We start from the raw sequence: 23,793 nt of genomic DNA on the forward strand, positions 1-23,793 counted from the left end.
ATGAACCAATAGCTGTGCTGAGTTTGAGGTGGAGCACTTCATACACTGCTCACCCTCCTAACCAAAACATATAGTGCTAAAATTAAAATAAGAAATAAAATGTGATATAAACAAAATTTGGGCGGCGCGGTGGTGCAGCAGGTAGGTGTCGAGTCACACAGCTCCAGGGACCTGGAGGTTGTGGGTTCGATTCCCGCTCCGGGTGACTGTCTGTGAGGAGTGTGGTGTGTTCTCCCTGTGTCTGCATGGGTTTCCTCCGGGTGACTGTCTGTGAGGAGTGTGGTGTGTTCTCCCTGTGTCTGCATGGGTTTCCTCCGGGTGACTGTCTGTGAGGAGTGTGGTGTGTTCTCCCTGTGTCTGTGTGGGTTTCCTCCGGGTGCTCCGGTTTCCTCCCACAGTCCAAAAACACATGTTGGTAGGCGGATTGGCGACTCAAAAAATGCTACCATTGCTTAATACAATCAAACACCAACCAAATCATATCAAATATTACCTCACCATAAATGTAACACAATTTTAATGTGGTTTAATTTATTACAACCTATCAACATTATTAAACTAATGAACACATGAAGTATATATAAAGCATACAATTACATGTAAAGCATTTTTTACTCGATTAAGCTGAAAAAATCCATACTTAACTACGTCATATAAATGTGTTACAGTTTCCGCAAGAGAATATAAAAGTATCATCAGTAAATGTAATATACAGTTGTTTATTAATACATAATGTAATATACAAATAGCATTGTATTTAGTTTAAAAAAATATACTTTACTGGTTTATAGATATATTTTTGATGATTTAAAATATTAAACCATATTAAGTTTATAATGGGCTTTTATGAAATAAAAAGTCTTAAAATGCAAATGATATTATGTTTTGATGACTGTTTGATTGTTTATGCAGGGGACAGTGATCTTCAGAAGGTTATAGCCTGACAGATTTGGTGTGATTTGGTTGTAATTTACGTTAGAACGTCCCTTTAAATGGACCATGGAGGAGGTGCAGCGTGTGTTGTGTCAGTGCTCATGTAAAAACATAACTACATCCACTTGTGAACTGGATCCATGTGCACAGATTGTTACGAGTGTTAGTAGTTTTTGTTTTTACTGTCACTGTCACTTCTCAAGCCTGGTCTTGCGTGATTGGAAGTAACCCATAGTGAACAGATTTGTCAGGAAGGACTCAATGACTGCATTTTAAGAACCACCATTTGCACTAAAGCCATAATCTATAGCCTCAATAAGACCCTGTTCCTCCAAAACCCATCAAATCAGCAGCGGTCAGGATTTGAATAGTGTTCCATTCTCATTGGGAGGAACATGCATTAGATATCCACATGGCCCATATTCCCCTCCACCATTTACAGCTCTCTCTGTTCCTCCCTTCCCCCTTCACTCCGAGAGCCCCCAGGGGTCAGGACACTGTGAGGGCAAACACACGCCACACTGCCTTGTTACACTGGCAAACATGCCTTTAAGAGCATGTGCACTACTGTAGTAAAACCACTGCTCCCTGGAGTAAGCCTGATCCAGCTAATCAGATAATTAACTCTTAGAAATCCACAGTTATTGCTGCCATTCTGCCACGTTGTTAAATGTAATTATACATGAATATACTGTGCAAAAGTCAGAGGCATTTTTTCATTTAATTAACGCCTTTTCAAAACAGTCAGACAATATAGGGAATTCGTTTTATGGAGATGAAATTTATGATATAAGATAGTTATCTACTTGCACAAGAAAGAGAAATTAATTGGAGCGCATAAAGATGGAGCTCAAAAAATATATGAAATTGTGATACTTAATAACCTTGTAGAGCATGAAAACAGCCACCATCAGATAAGCAGCATGTTAACCATTCGTCATTGAGAGACAGGATAAGATCAAGCTCCAGTTGTGCTGCAGATCTGAAAATATCCACCAGGGTTGGTCCTGTGAGTTGACAATTGCATGATGTGTGTTTGAAAGGATGTGTAACAAATTTGCAGCTTGCAAACTAAAGTAAAACTCTACTAATGCTCTCACCTCAAAGACTAGACTTATTCAGTGTGTTTGGGTTTGCTTGGATCAGGAGAAAATGCAACTAAGACTTGGGAAGTTGGGAAAATGTCCCTGCAGATTTCTTTACAAAGCAAAGAGAAATCAAAATATCTCCAGTATTAGCAACAATACGCTAGAACATCCACTGGTAACAACTGCTGAAGACCGTGAATGTACTAAACGCACAAAACAGCTTAGTTGACTCTGTAATGGAGCGTGTGGTGTTTTGTTCAGTGAAGTTAGCTTATCTTTTGTGGCTTCTCTAGTCATGACCAGTTTTCAAGCCATTTGGGCATCTGCTTGGGTTCACAGGCAGGTGAGACAGTATTATATTGCAGCACACTTGAGGAGCTTGTAGTTAAAGAGATAGCTAAACAAAACCCTGCAAATGTGGCCAGCAATAAATATACAGCCATGCGTATAAATATATTCATAACATAATTTAACTAAAGAGAGTTGCCAAGATGCAAGATGCAAAAGACACGCCATGTTTCACCTCTGTTAGCCATATTAGCATGTCTGTTTGAGCTGTTCCTTTAAATAAATTATGGCTATCCCCCCAAAGTGCTGGTGTTATAACAGAATGTGGTCAGTGGTCAAGTTGTACTAGAGGGAGCAGGCATAAGTTTCCATTTGATGATTCGTGAAGAGCTAGTGCTTTTGTTTTATTTTGGTGTATGATTTTTTAATTTTTTTTTGTAAAAACATAATGTGAAAACGCATAAAACCAGTTTTGTTTTAATACTTAACTGTAATTACATAATTCCATAACTAATTATGTATATTAGAAAAATAATATTAATTTTTTTCCCATCAGCACTGTGAAGTTGCATTTGAGTGATATCGGATTTTCGGACTTGTAAATTGCACCCGAACAGCGAACAAAGTCGTATTTACCACGGGTAAACTCTGGATTCTAGATGATACAAGAGTTTACGAGATGTGATGTGTAACTTTTTACCTTTTCCCAGTAGAAAAGGGCAAATATGTATTTGAATCGTTTTATTGTGTATTTTTTCTGTAAATAAAAGTCTAATATTATGGTCAAAAAGCATTTAATTGTTATTTAATGATTAATCACTTTTTGGAGCTCCCGAACACAGTGAAATCATATTTACTACTTAACCATCTGGTATACACCACCTTCCGATGAGGACCTGAACACAGCATTTGAGTTTGCATTTATCATTTCCCCCCCAAAAAAATAACAAATATCTGTAACTTAGAAACCCATATATGGTAACAATCGATAAACTTACACCTTGTCTGTTTAATGAATGAGAATTAGCCTAAATAAGGTTATAATAACAGGCGATTATTAATTCAACAGGTTCCACTTTATAGTTCAAAGTAATTGGGAATGAACCAGATGTCTGAGGAGTTTACTTTATCTACCAGTTAGCTGCAATAAAATCTGTGAAATGCTAATGAATGTATTCCTTGATGCTTTACACTTTTACTACAATTTTACAGGGCTTTAGGCTTAAAGTGCATTTTTCAAACTCCAAACAAAAACAGAACTAATGATTTGCTAAGTTGTGGATGTTTGTGTTGTTAGCCACATTAGCTTTTCTGATTGAAGCGAACTGTCTTTGAGCTTGGAGCTGGAATATTATTTCAGTTTAGCGACAGTTTAGCCGCTCGAGGCAGTGAGTGGAACAGCGTGCTACAGAATGGAGTGCTGCTGTGTACAGTACAGCTCGGTTATTACATAACAGCCTTGAAACATGGACACAGAAAGAGAACTAGAGACTGTGAGTAGCAACTAGCCATGTAAACAATGCTAGGAACAGTGCATCTTTAACCACATCAGTCTAGTGCCTTCTTACATTATTTCTGGGTGATTTTAACATTGTCAAAACTGAATGGTCACTGACTTGCATTGATTTAAAAATTTATTGTGGGTGTGGCATGATAAGCTTATCCTGGAGGCTTCTGTGAAAGCATGTTTTGAGTTACATATAATTAAATAATAATAATAATAATAATAATGTCAGGGCAAGGCATATTCTAAATACTGTTATAAACTACTTAGTGTTTTAATAATACATTTAGCTTCTAAATATATAAAAATATGCTAATATGCTAGTCCTGTTCAACCTTGTCTCAGATATTTCTTTTATTAGGCTGTATGTGCCATGGACATTGTCCCCTGGTCTCCTGTGTTATCGTAGCATTTACTGGATACATCTTCAGCAACTTTAGTAATTAAACCTAAGTGTATTCTAAATTAATTGTAGATTTTTAATTTCATACACGGCGGCACCGTGGCACAGTCCAACAGCTCCAGGGACCTGAAGGTTGTGGGTTCAAGTCCCTCTCTGGGTGACTGTCTGTGAGGAGTGTGGTGTGTTCTCTCTGTGTCTGTGTGGGTTTCCTCCAGGTGACTGTCTGTGAGGAGTTTGGTGTGTTCTCCCTGTGTCTGTGTGGGTTTCCTCCGGGTGACTGTCTGTGAGGAGTTTGGTGTGTTCTCTCTGTGTCTGCGTGGGTTTCCTCCGGGTGACTGTCTGTGAGGAGTTTGATGTGTTCTCTCTGTGTCTGCGTGGGTTTCCTCCGGGTGACTGTCTGTGAGGACTTTGGTGTGTTCTCTCTGTGTCTGCGTGGGTTTCCTCCGGGTGACTCTCTGTGAGGAGTGTGGTGTGTTCTCCCTGTGTCTGCGTGGGTTTCCTCCGGGTGACTGTCTGTGAGGAGTGTGGTGTGTTCTCCCTGTGTCTGCGTGGGTTTCCTCCAGGTGACTGTCTGTGAGGAGTGTGGTGTGTTCTCTCTGTGTCTGCGTGGGTTTCCTCCGGTTAACTGTCTGTGAGGAGTTTGGTGTGTGCTCCCTGTGTCTGTGTGGGTTTCCTCCGGGTGACTGTCTGTGAGGAGTTTGGTGTGTTCTCCCTGTGTCTGTGTGGGTTTCCTCCGGGTGACTGTCTGTGAGGAGTTTGGTGTGTTCTCCCTGTGTCTGTGTGGGTTTCCTCCTGGTGACTGTCTGTGAGGAGTGTGGTGTGTTCTCCCTGTGTCTGTGTGGGTTTCCTCCGGGTGACTGTCTGTGAGGAGTTTGGTGTGTTCTCCCTGTGTCTGTGTGGGTTTCCTCTGGGTGATTGTCTGTGAGGAGTGTGGTGTGTTCTCCCTGTGTCTGTGTGGGTTTCCTCCAGGTGACTGTCTGTGAGGAGTTTGGTGTGTTCTCCCTGTGTCTGTGTGGGTTTCCTCCGGGTGACTGTCTGTGAGGAGTGTGGTGTGTTCTCCCTGTGTCTGTGTGGGTTTCCTCCGGGTGACTGTCTGTGAGGAGTGTGGTGTGTTCTCCCTGTGTCTGTGTGGGTTTCCTCCGGGTGCTCCGGTTTCCTCCCACGGTCCAAAAACACACCTTGGTGGGTAGAAAAAAAAAGTGTCTATAGGTGTGAATGTGTGAGTGTGTGTCACCCTGTGAAGGACTGATGCCTCCTCCAGGCTGTGTTCTCGCCTTGCGCACAGTGATTCTGGGTAAGCTCCGGACCCACCGTGGATGCACATAATGAATGAATGAATGCATGATTTCATACACCTCATTAGAACTCCAGGATTTTCATGTTGTATTTTAACTCTTCTCCTTCTGGAGAAGAGAATGTATAGTGTTAATCATTTTAGGGAACACAACTGGACTCTACAATCAATGTTGTATTTTTTGAAGCTATATTTATGCTGTTTGTAGCTTTAGTGAACAGGCGTGTACCCATATAACTCCCTTTTTTCTGTCAGTGTATATAAAATACCAAAAGTTCTGTAAATGAGTCCAAACATTTGACCAGTAATGTATCTCACAGCAGTGCTATAGACTGCACTCTCTATAGGAATCTGGAATGTGTCACCATCTGCCATTGGAGGGTCATTGTTTGATGAAGCTCCTCATGCAGGAAGACCCCTAGGGGTGGTTCAGTGGCCACAGAAAGGTCATATCCAGCGTGCTTTTGTGTTTCAACACCACCACTGCTGCTGTTCCCAGAGGACAAGAGAAAGGGAGGAGTTCAGAGAGAGAGAGAGAGAGAGAGAGAGAGAGAGAGAGAGAGAGAGAGAGAGAGAGAGAGAGAGAGAGAGAGAGAGCATGTGATTGAAGCAGGGACATTTGTGAGAGCTTGAAGGGGATATATGGTTGTGGGTCTTCTTGAGCTGTGCGGAGGTGAGGCCAGTATATAAACATACTTTTTTAGACCAATAAATATATTGCATTCCTTTCATGTTGAGTATTATAAGTAATAAAAAATTGCTGATGCATTTCAACACTTCTCCAAGGTTCTTAAAGATTATTAACTTCAAAGTCTTGGTTCCTCTCAGGGCCTTTTCCTTTAGTACATTCTTCCTTCAGTGCTTTAGTACACTGTTCCGTGTTTGCAGTGACTACTACGGCCTGTTGGGTATCTCTGTAAGAGACACTACCTGTGTATTGTGCTGCGAGCTTGAGAAATGTCTCCATATGTTTATGCAATATCTAATCACATCATATAGCACAATTGCATTAGACAAGCCCTATGCCTCGTTTACGCTTATATTACATTGATTCTCTTATCGAGTATATGATGCTACCGGCTCAAAGACATTAGCAGGGTTTGTGTGTTCACTTGCCATGAATTTAGTCTATATATCAGTTTGGATGTTGGTGAAAATGCATATGCAATGCTAACCCTAGCTTAACAATAAAGGTTTAGAGACAGAGCCATAGCCTTTGAGTTTTCTTTCATTTTATTTTTTTAAACCATCTTGCCGAGATTGGCTAATGCTGTGTTAGTAGTCTTGTCAAGTATACTAATAGTATGCATGGCTTGGTGTTCCTGTCTGAGCTGGGAATTAAACCCCAGTCTACTTTGTGGTAGGCAGCAGTGTTATGTAACACACTATACCAACCCAATTTTCCAAACCATTGGTGAAGGGCGGCACAGTGGTGAAGGGCATGTTGTGTCACAGTCACACAGCTCAAGGGACCTGGAGGTTGTGGGTTCAAGTCCGCTCCGGGTGACTGTCTGTGAGGAGTTTAGTGTGTTCTCCCTGTGTCTGCGTGGGTTTCCTCCAGGTGCTCCAGTTTCTTCCCACCTTCCAAAAGCACATGTTGGTAGGTGGATTGGCAAATCAAAGTGTCCATAGGTGTGAGTGGATGTGTGAGTGTGTGTCACCTTGTGAAGGACTGGCGCCCCCTCCAGGGTGTGTTCCTGCCTTGTGCCCAGTGATTCCGGGTAGGCTCTGGACCCACTGCGACCCTGAATTGGATAAGCGGTTACAGACAATGAATGAATGAATGAGTTGTGGTGAAATGCAGTGTTAATGAATAAACCAGATTCAAAGTGAATGTTATTTCTTAATTTTAATGTTACATATCATATTTAACACCTGGTTGTTGACTAATGAGGAGCAGGTCTTCTTTCCTGTATTGTCTGGTCAGTGTTCATGGCTTGTGCTCTGCTTTAAATTCCCATGACTGACGTATCTGTTTAGCTTTTCTGCAGCTGCGGTGGGATGGGCACATCTGCGTGATTGACGGCAGTGATGTGGATTAGAATGGCTGCTGATTGGCACACAGTGCGGCAGGTCAGTTGTTTATGTAAGCTTGGGTGTGTATAGCTGAGAGCCGAACACCTGCATGTGGATGAGAGCCAGGTCTGGGTTCAGATGCCTATTCTGACCAGTCAGAGAGCTCAGGCTTCACTGTTTACACATGATTCTGAGGGCAGGGGTCAGCGACTGCTGGTGATTGACTCAATGCATCTGTAAGCTCAGATCCAGCCCCACAGCCGGGGCCGGACCGTACTAATCCCATAATATCACCATAGAGAGAGAGAGAGAGAGAGAGAGAGAGAGAGAGAGAGAGGGTGGGAATGGGGGAATAAAGATACATCATAGTCATCTATCAATCTATCTCCAATTTGATAGCTTATGTGTTTGTACATTTTTCGCTTCAGAATACTGCAGTAGTCATTGAGCATGATTTACTAAATGTAATATGTGATTTTATCACTGTTGGGACAAAACCTTGTATTTGCAAGGTTAAAAACCAAGGTTAACACTGCTAATTTATTCCAAGACATTCCAAGTCAAGTCGTTAAATAATGCTCCATAGAATCATGAATCCCAAAACTCGTCAAATATGGAAAATTCCATTAAATCTTTCCCAAAATCGGAAATCAAACCTGGACCTATGCATAAATAAAGTGTGTTTCTACAGGCTGCTTCAGTGTGAGCCATAGCATTGATCATTGTTTCGATCATAAGGCTTGGTTGGCTGTGTGGGACGTTGTTTGAGTACTGCACTGGAGCACATCTTCAACTGATGATGGAAGTTGATATAGCTATCAGGTGACTGATCCAGTCAGGCTGGATATAGGGACGTGTAGTAAGTCCACATTTACTCCCTGTATCATTTCTCCATATCGGGTTTCCAACATGCTTATTTGTGTGTAGTTCTGTGAAAGCTCTTTGGTGTGTGTGGTTTCTTTCTAGGTGTGTGCGAGTGTGCAGAGGTTGTGCTAATGTTGTATTCCAATAAGGTGGAGGAGCTGAGTTGAGGTGGCTATCTATTACCTCAGGTGGGTTGATTACTCAGATGCATATAGAAACCCCTTTTAATAAATGGATTCAGCTACTTTAAGCTGGACACACATGTTCAGTTGTGTACACGCAGCTTATCAATAAATAGCATGAGGTCCTCTGGAGCAGCTTTATAAGAGTATAATAATAGTGTCCAATGCCAGGCAATGGCAGAAGTGCCATACAATGCTTTTGAGATGAGTTAAAATGGTGTTTGTGATCCAGAACTAATCAAACTAATCACTCATAGCAGTGTTCCAACATCTAGTCTAAAGTCTTTTAGTCGGGTGAACATACGTCCTCGATTCCCCTGACACATCCTTTTTTTGGAACCTAAATATGTCTGGGATCTGCACTTCCCTCATGTCAGTTCTTGCCCTAAAATCCTTCCCTGAAAGGTGCATTTTGATGACGTTTGATTTTGTTTGAAACTGTTGATGGCTGAGCAAAAGGGACGCGAGGGGTCAGACTGTTGAGAACAGTATCGGGACACTTTGCACTTTGCGTTTGGCTAGACGATGAATAGTCGTTGAGGTAACTTATTATAATCTCTTCATCCAGTTTGGAAACGTTTCTTTGACCCGGGTGTGTTTTATTTTGTGTTCTGTATTTTACAAAACTGAAAGTTGTCTCTTCTGTCCCTATAACGACACGAATACACAGACACACCTGACGGTTACTGTCTTTCTGATGAGGTCATCTGCACGGCTGTTGAATTCTAACATTACATGAGATCAGCCACAAATCTCCAGACATGTCAAACATCACCACACCAGAGAGCGAGGAATGAGGTTGTGAATTATTACAATACAGATTTATTAATCAGACCTTTATATGGAATGTAAGTATTTCTACATTAGTGTTTGGATCCCAGCAATGTATAAAGTTATATATAATCACAGAAAATACAAATAAATAATAATTCAAAACAAATAAGAAATATAAGATATTTTTTCTGTAAAGTAGTATGTGAGAGTGAGTTTTGAAGAACAATATTTTGTTCAGATTCTCCTTGATTTGCATGAATTTATTAAATCAACAGCACACATTGTTTAAAATCATTATTTATTAACTGATAAAACTAGGTATTGGTTGATAACCTCAAATAATACGGACTCCACGAGGAGATATTTGGAAAAATTTAAACCAACACATTCACACACAGAGTGTCACACTCACTGGAATAATGTTATTGGGTTTTATTCTAATGTTGGGTTGTTTGTTTGCAGATAAACACTTACTGCTCAAATAAATAGCTTTTTAAATCTCATAATCTGTGGTGGCTAAAACTTTTGAACATTACTGTGTGTGTACTATACTGTATATTACTGGTGATAAAATGTGGTGCTTGCATTTCACAGTTATCTTGCCATTTCCTCTCGTGACGATGTGTTTTCTGGTGTAAATGGACTGCATATTGTTTCAATACAGTGATTCAGTTTTGTGGTTTGATATGAACTGGAAATAACAGGCTTTAACACTCTAAAGCTAAAGCGTATTTAATTTTTGGTTAGTGCCAAGTGTTGAATGAGAAGGAATAGGATTGTATTTTATTGTCCCCCTCCAAACAATCTTTAAAATCAGTGCAGGTGTTTTTCTGCCCATGCCTTCATCCTGCACCCTCTTTTTTTTGAAACCCTGAATATACTCACCCTGCTTTTAGAAGAGAAGAGGCTGTTACTGTAGTAAATGGGGCAGACTCTTTATTGAGTCCTCAAACATCGTTGGAAATTCTGAATTGTACTGTAACTCTGAGACTTCTGTTTGTGTGATAGAATGACCAAGTACAGCTGAAAGTCTATCTGGACATGGTGTTACATGCTCAAGCAGCAAGGCTCGGACGCATATTGAAACACACTTTCTCAGTATCAGGTGAACAGTTTGCGGAAAATACAAAAACACTTGCGCGGGAAACATACAGGTTTGGCTTTCAGCACTCACCAACAGTGTGTGGAAAAACAGTAGTTAAACATGCATGAGAACACAAGGAAATGATAATTCACACCTTATTTTCCAGTGTGAAGCAATTCTTCACACGTTTGGTGTTTTTAGCTATTTTGACACCTATATGACAACAGTTGTAAGTTGTCACCAGTCACTCCCCCAAACACACGGAACCAAAATCCCCCAACTTGGGAGAATGAGGTTAAGAACATGCTACCTCTGCGACATCGCCCTCTTTTCAAACCGGCATCAACACAATTTCGCTGGACAGCACACAACGCTGAAGGAGAATGCAAACTGTCCAGATATGTCATATCAAATAACAGACTGTGCTGGCTTGTGCGACAGGAACAATTCAGAACACCAAGAGTGTTTCAAATCTTCCCCAGGGATTGAACCAATCCCTGACAAACCGCAGTATTTACAGTCATTTATTGCCAATTACATTCCAATACATTCTTTAGTGCCAATACCACCTGGCTGAAACCCACACACACATTTTATATAGTCCTATGTCCTGTTTTAACCCCAGGCATGTCCTATGGATGACATTATGGTGGGCGCTGATGGTACGTTTTCTGGAGCCTCCTGCGAGGTCGGCTGACTGGACAGGACTGGCACACTGGCAGCTCTAATTGCAGAGTAATTATGCCCTGTGCTGCCGTGTTGGCTTCAGCTTGGCATTACGTAACAGGACTTTTTTTACCCTCAGAGTCCTGCTGGCAGAGGGCTTAGTGGGTGGCCAGAGAGAGAGAGAGAGAGAGAGCAAGAATGAGAGAGAGAGTGATGGAGAGAGATAGAGAGAGAGAGAGAGATGGATGACCCACTGTAACGGCGAAACACAACAGACTGAAATTTGTGATTTATTGTCATTATACAACATTGCAGTTTGACCTCTGTATTGAAACACACACACACTCTAGCAGTGCCGCCTGCATCACAATTTCCCTCAGCTCTCGCAAGGGTGGTCCATTAATTATCTTCCTCTGTCTCAAAGGGTGTGTTTCATTTACCAGGGTTGGGCTCATTGCTCCTTGTATCTGCCACTTTCAGCCATGATATAATAGTCAATTTATTCAAGGTGTTCATTTTAACCACTGCTTCTGACAACAGCAAAGAGCCTACTGACAGTCTGAACATTACAGACACGTGAACTACTTGCAGATGTATGATATATGACGTATGAGTGGACTAGGTTGCATTGTGAAACATGTATTTTACACATGGAATCTCTGAATTTTCAGCTAATAAATAATTCCTAAATTACTAAATATTAAGTACATTTTCCAAGATCCTCTAGTGTACATAGTTTGAGAACCACTGCATGAACCCACACCCTGAGTAGTGGGCAGCTACCCCCGGCACCCTGGGAGCATTTGGGTGTTAGGTGCCTTGTTCAAGGGCGCTTCAGCCATGGATTGAGGGAGGAGACAGTGTTGTTCCTTCACTCCCTCCGCCTCCAATCTTCCTGCTTTCCAAGTCTGCTTCACTAACTTTTAGATCACGGCTGCTCTTGTTACCGTCTGAAAGGGAATTACACCAATCTCACTAAAAGTCTGTATGTTAACCTCTGCATTTAGTCCTCTCTGTGATCTGATACATGTCACACTGTGCACATAGTCAAGGGTTTACCATGACTGGCTGTTTGTGGTAATGCATTACAGTGGAGAGAATGAGACCGGCAGGCTTTTAAGGCAGGTTTAATTAGAGTTTGGAAATGGCTTTTATGAGCGGTATCTAAAGCATATACCTCATGCTTCTCTTTCATCTTCTTGCTTTTATGAAGCTCTTAACATTGACATAGATCAATTGCTTATTAGGGCTGCTCCATCCTATTTTAATTTAGCATAATTGTATTCTTGGCTTGTGTTCTTACAGTAGAAGTTGTTGCGGGTCACGTGGTCGCCACTTATAATGTCACTGCCAAATAGCTCAAAGCTCTCTGGGTCCTGGGTTAAGTCCTCACCTTGGCTCATCGTTTGTGAGGAGTGGTGTCTTCTCGCTGTGTGAATTTCCACAGTCCAAAATTAGATTAGATGTGTGAAACTGTCCATGGCGGTGAGTGTGAATGACTGGGTGAGTGTGTAAAATCTCCACAGTTTTGAGTGCATGAGTGAATGGGTGAGTATTTGAGATACTGACAAATTTAAGTTAAGTTTTCCGCTGGCTCATGGTGATGTTAAAAGAGAGAACAACTCCATGGGATGGGTTTCCATCCCATCTGGAGCTATCAGTAGTCTCCTGGCTGCTGGTTGGCCTGCCACAACTCTGAGCATGACTGTGATGATAGTGATGGTGATGATGATGACATGTGAGGCTATGTGTATGGAGGGTGTGTGTGTGTTGGGGGTGGGGGTGGGGGTTGTGATGACTCTCTGGTCTCTCTGCATGGTCATCACATCATCAAGGAGTTTTTCACACGATGGTCTACTCCTCTGTTATGGACAGAAAGTATGAAGTAGTGCTAACAAGAATTATTTTGAATGGGACTCCCATCAGGAGAATGGGACTTGTCATCAGGAGATCACTGTTACAATTCCTGGTTGGAAGTTCTAGAAAGCACAGTTGGCCTCAATTTCTGGATGGGTAGAATGGCATTTACTCTTCATCCATATCTTTGCACATGGTGCAATAGCTAGCACGGGTGTTTGTCAGTTGACATGTCTGGGCAGTATGCAGTCTTCTATGGTACTTCAAATTTCTCAGTGGCATTACATTAGTGTCAGTTTGAAAAGAATTGGTGGGTCGGAGGAAACTGTATTCAAGGGGAGACTCACGGATTGGTGGAATTGGAGGTGGCTAATATTTATGGAGAAAATTCATGAAAAACCTGTGGATACACAAAAATAATAATAAAATTATTTGAATATGAGTAGTCATACCACATTTCTGGGGTAAAATTGACTAAAGCAGGCTTTAAGACAACTGAGGCTTGGTGGAATAATTCTTTATAGATGTTTGAGGTCAGTTGTCACATGAGACTTGACCAGACAGCGAGCATATATCTGTTCACTGGTGTAAAAAGTTGGCACACCACTGACCCTCAGACCACTCAGATTACTGTCTCTTACACATGATATAACTAATAATTAATCATCTAATTTTTAATCTCTTCAAACTGATTTTATATTCACAGACTTTTATTCTGGAAAACAAACTAATACAAATATTACCAACATATAATAATGAGTATAAGCCTGATATAAAAATATGATGTTGAAAATGTTGACACTGTGCTGGATTACAATTGTTTACTAATCTTATTTATAAAGAATAACAAAAAAACCCATCGAAGGAAAAAATAGTTAATTGAACTATGAATGGATAAGTGCTAAAATGTGGCATTTTTGTCTAAAATTCTGTTTAATCACAGGTGGTCTGCCCAGAAAATGCTTTGCAAAACGCCATGGATCTCCATCTTTGCTCTTAATGGACCAGCCGTGGTCCACCATCTGCTTGCTATCAGGGGTTATTGGTTATACCTTAGAACATGATTTGTGGCAAATGTGTGAGCATTTTGATATGTAGTGGTGATTCTCATCTGGAGTACACATGATGCTAATAGGTGATGCTAGTAAGTTTTGTTAGCTTCTTAGCCTTGGTTGATATAGGCTACATTTCACATTATCGCATTAGCCTTTGTCACTATTGTTAGTAATTAACTTCATGCTAACATTAACTGTTAACTACCAAGGGTTCTAGCTTGTATGGCATTCTGAGAACCCATGTTTATGGATAGTGGCAGCTTAAGAAGATTTTTCACACTGGGTAAAGGTGTCATAAAGTCAGGTAAACATCAATACAGACAAGAGGAAAACAGCACCACTTGCTTTGAGTTATATATGACCATAAATATGTGTCATTGGTATAAAATCAGTGTTTTTATCCTCCTTAGTCGACATCCAACGTTCCCAAACCTGAGTGGCTTATGTTTCCTGTGTCCGTGAGAGGGCAGTACTTGTCCACGTCTCTGGATTAAGTGTTTCAGAGACACAGAGCTTGAGTGAAGGGACAGAGATGATGGAATGGACACTCCTCTGTTAATCATACGCCCTAACACTGCTGTATCTAGCTGATGGTATCATTTTGCAGGAGCTAGCATGCTAGGTGCTAGTTTTCATTTGTGATATCAGGTAGTGTGTCTTTGCTTGAAGCTCAGATGATGTTTCCCCCCTGTGGCATTCACACCATTTCTTGGAGAACGGCGTTCAGCTGAGGGAATTTTCTTACTGGCACCATGTTGGGGTTCTCTGCATTTGCTTCAGAAATGATGTGAGGAAACTGGTTTTAGTGTTGTTGGTTTTTTTTCTACCTTGGCTTCTCTTAAATTGTGTGCTTTTATTGGAAATACTCTCCTCAAAGTTTCATTCAGATAAGTAATATATTCTGTCGAGTAAGGACTTCCTGTGTGTGGACGCTTGGCTTGGAGTTTTATAGACAGCAGTATCTTCTATTGAGTATGAGTAATGTGCTGTTCAAATCGTTACGGCAGTTGTTTATGTGAGATTTGGCCTGAGGCTGAGACCTGGTAATGTATGATTAGCTTATTCATTGATTATTTGTATAATAAATGGTCAACAGCCAAAAACTCCATTAACCCTTTGCAGGTAATAGTGAGATTACTATTATAGAGTGCTGTAAGAACATTATGAGTGTAATTTATATAATTTTGTATATAAATATACTGTACATTGTCTACACAAATTAATGTATTGCCTGATAATTTTCAACAATTAATATATATATATTTTTGAATAGAGCAAAAATATCTGCATCTAAATGATTACATTATTATGCACTTCAATGATTAAAGGAAGAATTTTCTAGAATCACTATCACAAATACATAGAAATACAGAGAAATCAGTAATAGTAAATATTATATATGTGACGATTATTATTAGTATTATTATTTTTTAACATGACATGTTAGCCCCAGTTTAAAGGGCTGAAAGTTAAGTTGTTTGGATGAGTTGTGTGTGTTTGAAGAGGGTTGGAAGACCACCAGGGAGGGGAGCTACATTATATTGTTTCTATTATTTTAATATCTATGTTCTTAATTAATGTGTTCATATTTTAATTTATTGTCTGTTTTTTTCTGTTATACTGAAATTGAATTGTCATCTTAACTGTACTTGCATGTCAATCTGGTTTATTCCTGTATTATTCTCATGTGTTTTGTGTTGCTCCTTTTATACTGATGTCATCATTATTATATTTGTGTAATTATTTTTTTGTACTGATGTTTCATGTTCAGTGATTATGTTAAGAATTTATTTTAAAAGAATACTCCAGTGGTTTTCAACCTAATCTCTAGCTACCGCACCTGTACCCTCAATTACCACAGAGTGCTGAAACACAAAACCTATTGACTTGAAATGCACTTATAATAGAAGCAATTGTGTTGGGCAGTGGCTGAAAAAAACCCATGTGTGACTGCGTAGTAGATGTATTATTCACATCTCTATGGGAAAAAGTGAGTGGGATGTTCAGAAATCAATGCTGTTATGACCCATGCTAAACAAATATAATCCAAACCAGACATGGTTTTTCTTATTTAAATTTTGTCTATCTGTCACAGGTCAGTGAATAAACATGAACAAATATGCTACATATATGATACATACAGGCTCACAAGAAATCTAGCACTCCTGTGCATCCAAATGTCGCCTATAAGTCTATTTGTAAACGTACTCTTTTATACACGCTCAGAAAAAAAAAAGCTAAGGAAGAGGTACATTATTGTCACTAAAGGTCAAACAGTGTAAATGTACCTTTAAAGGTACAACAGTTGTTTTAAAGTCCAGTTATATTCCCAAAAGGTACAAATTCTCTTCTTCCAAGTCTTTCTTTATATAAGGTTGAAACACACTAGGTATTTATTTTTATCCTAACTGAAGTTTTTTTGGTCGTTTTGTTGTGTTTCCCTCCTCCACTGAGTTTGGTCATTTATTTTTTATTTTTAGGGTCAAGGAAGATACAAAGCCTCAGTCAGCGCCGTAAGTATCTCTTTACCCAGAGCGCTCCAGGCTTTGACCCTCCCCTCTCATTGGTGCACTGAGCTTTATTCATTCATTCTTTTTATTTTGTTTTATCTTATATATATATATATATATATATATATATATATATATATATATAAAAATATGAATAAATAATTATATGTGGCTTCCTCTGTGATTGGCAGCTCTTTCTCCCTCCTCTCTCTGGCGATTGGCTGGCTACAGTTTGTCAATGCTTATCTTTTTCCTTGGCTGTGTAAGGGAGCTTTCAGCACGGCCTCTTGCTTCATCCGGTCTGTGGCTGGATGTGTCTGTCCTGCTTTACCTGTTTCTCAGCCAGATCTGTCAGTTCCAGAGAGATACTGTGATTGATATCTCTTTATTTCTGTGTTAAACATGGCCTTATGTGTGTGGTGGTTGGACCAAACCAATTGGCTTCACCAATACTTCCATTTAGGTTTGGCTGAATGAAATATACCCAACTTCCCTCTTAATTTCCCTAAATGCAGCTGATCTGCCAAATCACGATTCTTCATTTTTACTACAGAATTTATGAGGATGATGTAACAAAACAACTATTGCATATTTTTAAATAGTAAATTCTTGTCAAATATTCAACACACAAACATATTCTCCTACAGAGAAAGAAAACAAATATATATTTATTAAGATAAAACTCTGATTTGAAATTGATTTGGTGCTCTTAAAAAAAGTCAGGCTTCAAAATGGCTGCTATTGTTGTTAGCTATGTGCTGTACTGTTGTCCGTTCTAATAGGAGTACTACAAAATTTGTCAGAATTAACATGAGGAAGTTTGTATGAAGTTACCTAAAATCTCAACATGTTTTTAGCCCACTTTGATATGATTTTGACTTGGAATTAGCACAATCCTATCAGTTAAAATAAATTTGTTTCTATGACTGTTCAACGTTAGCTTTGCCGCTCCAGTGCACAACTATGGAAGTGTAGCTCAAGCACCAAACTCATGGCTTAAGTGATCAACTACATTTGGGGTATGAGGAAAATTGTGTACATTTGAGTTCAGCAACCAACAGTTTAATCTTATTCACTTCTCTCTCTCTCTCTGGTGATATGAGCATTGTTGATGTGCCTCCTCTTTTTGTATCTGCTGGGTCCCTTCCTCTCTGCCCACACTAATGTGTGCTGTAGTTCAGTTGTGGTAGTGACAGTCATTTTAAACCCTCTGCTGCTCGCTCTAGCCCTTGTATGTTTCCTCACTAAGAGTCAGTCTGCTGTTGTCCTGCTTGTCTGTGCAGGTGGTTCAAAGGTCCCTTTAGCGGGATTTCGGAGCTCGTGAATAACGTTCTTCAGCCACAGACAAAGTCCACAAACGAGCCCCAAAATGAATCTCAGAAGGAGCCGGAACCGTAAGTAAAACTTAGGCCTTCACACTTGTCCCAGCTCAGGTGAAAAGTACACTCCCCCTGTGGGTGGCAGTTGAATTTATTTCAGTGTTCCCCAATAGGCCTAATGCGGCCCTCACGAGTTAAACCTTTGGCCTGTCGCCAACACAGCCACACTCACATTGGGTTTGTGTCCTCGAATTTTTGCACATGGAATTCTTTATTTTTCGCTGCTACTGCTAGTAGACCAGCGCTATTCAGATGTGAAACTGCTGAGAGAAAATGCAGGAGGGTTTACAGCGCTGATTGCTGGTCTCACACTCAGCCACACCCATTTCACCAGGCTAAAGCTGTTTCGCAATATGCGGTCTTGTGTGTCCTTACGTTCTCATGTTTATGGAAAACGTAATCAGTCGCAGCCCATGTCTTGTTCTATTTAAAGGCTAAGCACCAGCGATATGAAAGTGTCAAACAAATAAACACAGTGGAATTTGAGTTCCTAACTTGTGCTTATTTATAGTCAGAAAACATGTTATTTGTTACTAATTCATGGAATAAGGTTTAAAAGACCGTTGGCCCCCCCCCCAAACGGTGTTCGGAAACTCTAACGGGTGTCTTGCCTGTGACGTAGATGGTGGACAACAACTCTAGAAGCTGCACTTAATTTAATGCAAAATGACGAAAAGGTGTGTTGTTTTTGGTTGCAATCATTTAATGTACATCTGTGCACAAAAGTCCCAAAATATCCAGAAAATTGACTAAATTTGTTAACTTTAAACGGGCACTTTGGAAAGGACCATCCGCTCACTCCGTTATCTGTAGCTCATTTCACTGGCGCTTTTCCAACAATATGGGCATGTAAGGACACCAATGAAAGGTGTCCAAGAGCCCCTGTAACATGGAGGTAAACAGGGTAAGGACACTTACTTCGCCTGTTTTAGTTGGTGTTAGTTAACGTTAGCTTGACTCGCTAAACTCGGTGGCTCAGATTATACTCGGCTACGTAGCTGCTTTACGGAGGTTTATAGTGTCGGATGAATTTGAGTGCGACTTCGATCACATTTACATTATTGCTAGGCTATTGTCATGAATAATGTTGGTTATTTAGCTAGATACTGTCATAACAGTCAGTCATAACGGTGTTTTACCGCAGCGTTGTTCAGCTGTTGTCCACCAGTGACGTCACGGTTGCGTTCAAGAATTTCCTTAGCGAGCTCGGGTTTTTCCGTCAATTTAATAAAATTGTCAGTTTTAAAGCAAATTAAGCTGCTATTTTCATTTTAACTCATACTTATATATGTCAGTAACTAAAATAATGTGAAATATTCATCGAGGTCCATTAAGTGGTGTTTAGCCTTTAAAAGGCATCTAGACTAGCCTCAGCGCGATGGCTTTTTCCCACCATTGAGATGGTGACTCATCAAGTACATTGGTGTTCCAAATACAGAACGACACTCCAGCGTCCTCCCGCCCTCAGAACTTTGTACTCGCGATTCGAACTCGCCAAATTTCTACAACCAAGTACGGCAGTTCAAACTTTGTATTGAAAAACAACCCGAGAGAAATGCAAAAACCCAGTGTGACCGTGGCTTAACGCTACTGGTGCCCAAAAGAAAAAAAAACAAACCAAACAATGACCACCCAATTTCAGGTCTCTTGTTTTAACCCACTGCTGCCACTTCTTTCATTGAATGGTGAGTAAAATCAAATAACTAGTTAGTTAGGCCTACCTATTTACATAGACTTAATAATAATCATAATCATCGTAATAATATTATGATTACTGAAAGAAAACTCATATCCTGTACTGTATGAAATAGTATGAGAATGACACACTGGCCCTGGACTTTGCATTGTTGGTTTGATGTGGCTCTTGAGGAAAAGTAATTGGGGACCACTGATGTGAAACATACAGTGCTTGGCTTTCCTTGCTATAGAGTAAAGGCATTTTCCATATAAATGTAATGTAAGGCACAAGGGCTGGGCAATACGGCAAAAATACAGCATCATGATGCACACAGTATGTGTTATTTCATTTTTGTCTAAGGTCGGATTAGTTGAAACATAGACTTTAAACAATTAGTAGTGCTACTTTCATGAAAATATATATGTTGCTGTGCCATTAAAATCATGTATCTCCATCTTTAAGAATGGACCAATAGAAATGCTCCAAAATGATTCCGAATGAAATCTTTTAACATTGACTTCCATTGAAAGTTGATAAGGTGTTTTCCATCACCTGTGAAGTTACTATTTTGGGAGATACATAGTTTTAAATGGACAGTGACTATATACTCAAACGTATATAATACTGTGATATTGTTTATCACAGTAATGATAATTATCGTCGTATTACCTCTGATGTGGCATATTTCTTTGAGATATCAGTATTGCTGTCTCTTCACAACATCATACACTTACTGACAGCAGTACTCCGGGGCCAGCAGAAACCCAAAGAATGCACATATGAACCTGCAGAAGTGACATAAACGTCTGGTGTGTGGGTCATGGTCCTGTCACTCATATGAGGAGTCAGTATCAGAGTCTGGTTTATGTTTCCAGGCTGCAGTGCGTCAGCTGAGAGGTGAGGCAGGTGTGTCTGTGCTGTGTGTGTTGTGTGTATGTGCGCATGTGCTTAGGAGACAGAAAGCAGCGTATGGTTTCATGTGGGCTGTGTGTCGCAGCTGGCCATGCTGCTGCTGCCAGATCCACTGGAGCCCCTCCAGGCCGGAGACGCCTGCTCGCCTGCCCGCTGTTCAGGGCCAAGGGCCCAGAGTCGCTCCGGGGTCAAGGTGGAGTGTGGAGTGATGGGTGGGACATTGGTGGGCGTCTCTGGGGGATTATGGGTGGAGGGTCATGTAGCATTTAGCGCTGCAAACTGACATATAAAATGAATATTGGTTTTTAAGCTGTATCTTGGTAAAAGGTAAACCTGCCAGGAAGCGCTAACGGTTAGTTATGTATGCCTTCTACCAAGTGGGAAACACAGTAAGTGGTTGACCCTTTGCAGACTGTATTTCCTCCAGCATTGTGTGCATTTTAAATAGTTGAATTTGTATTGCACACTTCAGAGATAAAGCCATTGTAGGTCGGGAGGTGAGTAAGTTTCACTGTAGTTGTGGAAGGAATGTAATCTACAAGTCTAGGTCAGTGGCACATATAGCGCCTCATGGTCAGACACTTAAATCATTTTTTTTAATGAATGTCATGAATGTAACTGTAACTTACCAGGTCAGACATGTCAGATTTCAATGAGCGTATAAAGGCCTTCATAGCACCAGATGTTTATATACACCTTGCATTTGTGTCATTGTCATCATGCATAGAAATGATGGATGTTGCAATGTGGAACTTGTACTTACATTACTGTCACTATTTTTATATATATATATATATATATATATATATATATATATATATATATATATATATATATATATATATTATTGAATAATTGTGAGCTACATTCTTGAAATGTGACATCAAAGTTTGTAGCCAACGGTGAGTTGTCACAAACAGTTTTACCGTTTTACTAACACTATTTTCTTCAATAAATATCAGATAAAAGTGGCCTGATGGCGCAAATGGTAGGGTTGCTGTCACACAGCTCCAGAAACCTGGGGTTGTAGGTTTGAGCCCCACCTCAGGCGACTGTCTGTGAGGAGTTTGGTGTGTTCTCCCTGTGTGTGTATGGGTTTCTTCCTGGTGCCCCAATTTCCTTCACCGTCCACAGTCCAAAAACACATGTTGGTAGGTGAGTACGTGGGGCTCTGTCATTGACTAATACCCTGTCCAGGGTGTGTTACTACCTGTGCCCAGTGATTCCTGGTGGGCTCCAGAAACACTGTGACCTGGAACTGGATAAGTGCTCACAGACAATGAAGCTTCTCAGACTCTGCTATACTGGGCAGAGTACACAATCAGTCCAATATGTCCACCTACTTTTAGCAGAGTCCTCCCCTATTGGTTGTGGCTCAATTTCAAATGCATATGCATGAGGAAGTGTATTGAATTTGATTCTTTACCATGCGTATGGACTATAAACTGCATGTTTAGACAGAGTTTATACCTAAAACCATAGCATAATGCGTAGTACATTGGGCCATCAGTGATTATATATTTTGTAATATTTTAATTATTTTACTAAAACGTTACTGAAAATGCATCAAATACAAATGCCTACATATACACGATTACGATACATGACAGTTAACGTCTCTGTCGACAGACAACATTTCTGAATATTGTTGTAATAATTTGCATCTTTGCACACTCTCTCTTAAGGTGAGGCCTGAGTGTGGCGTCTGCACTCTCATGGTTCTTGGTCCATTTTTCTGTCTTGAGCAGGTCTGGTCTCTCCTGGTTAACGCCCAATCATGTTCACACAGTAAAGTGATATGGGCACTCAATAATTCAGCCCTCTAATGCATGTTGCAGAAGCAGATGTAGGGGCCAAAACTGCCCTAATCGGCAGATTACAGTGTGCGGTGCAGGCTTCAGTTTCCACGACGGCAGCTGATTGGCAGGTGTCATGTAATATGCATGTGCGTCACATGGGCGTGAAGGTAGCGTTGCAGACGTACTGCATGATCCTCGAACTCTGACCACTGACCAGGGTGCTCTGACCCCTGCCTGGTCACGACAGGGTCACGAAGGCAATAGCAAGAGTAGACGGTATGTTGGTGAAATGTGTCCCTACTCCCTTGGTCCCCGCTTAGTGTACAACAAAGGCTTCAAACATATATATTGATAGCAAAGCTATCAAAACAAAGAAATACCTGACATGGAACTACTCTGTTAACGAATATCTGACAAATATATAGTCATAGGGACCCTGCAATCTATTAAACAACGCACATAAATCTGACATATTAATGAGCAGAGATGTCAGACACTTTATATCATTTTAACTAAAGTAGACATAATAGTTGCATAGACAGTAGTAAATACACAACAGTTCTGAATCATTGCTTTCATTTTTTTCATTTTAATACACACAATCCAATTGCAAATTATTTCAGGTACAGTACCAGCCTTTTATCTTTACCTGTTACCTGCTACATTAGCCTCTTAGCATTAAGTTCAAGATTAAAGAAGCAAACGTCAGAAGCTAAACAGTGCTGTGGTTACACATGTGTGAAAGGGAAAGCCATACATTTGATTTTTCTCAATTTTCCTTCAAAATACTGCTGTTTTATTGTTTTTTATAATGATGCTAAGACACAGCCTTGAACATGAGCAGTATGCTATAATGTTTTGCCGCCATGCAAGCGCAGAGTTTGCACACGCGTGTGTGGAGCTGTGGACTGTGAATATGGCGGGTGTTAGCTTACGGCTGGCCCTGAAATAGAAGCACAGCCGCAAATGATTCATTAAACGACCAGGAACCTGAGAAAGTCGAATTAAATTCGGCCATTGCTTGGCACCGCACCAAACTCCGCCTACTAGTGAAGGAGTACTATCAGTGAAGGAGCTCTTTTAGTTTGAGGGAATGGCTTAACAGCAGTTAGAACCCTAAGAATATGATGATCCTTGGGTCAAAGACAATCTTGGAGTACTGTTCAGCAGTCAGTTCTTCAAGGACATCAGTACGGATATTTTCCCACACCTCTAAAATTCAGTCTTAGTTGTTGGTCTGCACTGCTTTCCATGATCCCAGTCTGGCATAATTCAGACTACAGCATTATAAAGCATTTCAATTTAAATATCAAAATATTAGCTCCACGTTCTTTTGAGTCAGAGTTTATTCCCCTCATTGGTTCACTGTCTGTGAGTTTGGTGTGTCCTCCCTGTGTCTGTGTGGGATTCCTCCAGGTGTATGTTTCTACAGGCGCGTGTGAGAGTGAGAAATGAATGAGTGAAATTGTCCACAGGTGTGAGTAACAGGGTGAGTGTGTAATTGAAC

General features: G+C 40.4%; 1 protein-coding gene across 4 annotated transcripts in view; it reads left to right on the forward strand.

The window, feature by feature from the left end:
* The window catches only part of rims2a (regulating synaptic membrane exocytosis 2a), a 190,394-nt gene that overhangs the window by 7,942 nt on the left and 158,659 nt on the right, over positions 1 to 23,793 (forward strand). Inside the window, exons 3-4 of one of the 4 annotated variants that reach the window (XM_066645209.1) lie at positions 16,489 to 16,521; positions 17,802 to 17,912. The exons of the other annotated variants lie outside the window; for them this stretch is intronic. Coding sequence (XP_066501306.1) covers positions 16,489 to 16,521; positions 17,802 to 17,912 — 144 coding nt within the window. The remainder of the gene's footprint in view (positions 1 to 16,488; positions 16,522 to 17,801; positions 17,913 to 23,793) is intronic. 4 annotated transcript variants of the gene reach the window in all.

The sequence above is a fragment of the Hoplias malabaricus genome, chromosome 1 (assembly GCF_029633855.1).
Source record: "Hoplias malabaricus isolate fHopMal1 chromosome 1, fHopMal1.hap1, whole genome shotgun sequence".
Classification (NCBI taxonomy): domain Eukaryota; kingdom Metazoa; phylum Chordata; class Actinopteri; order Characiformes; family Erythrinidae; genus Hoplias; species Hoplias malabaricus.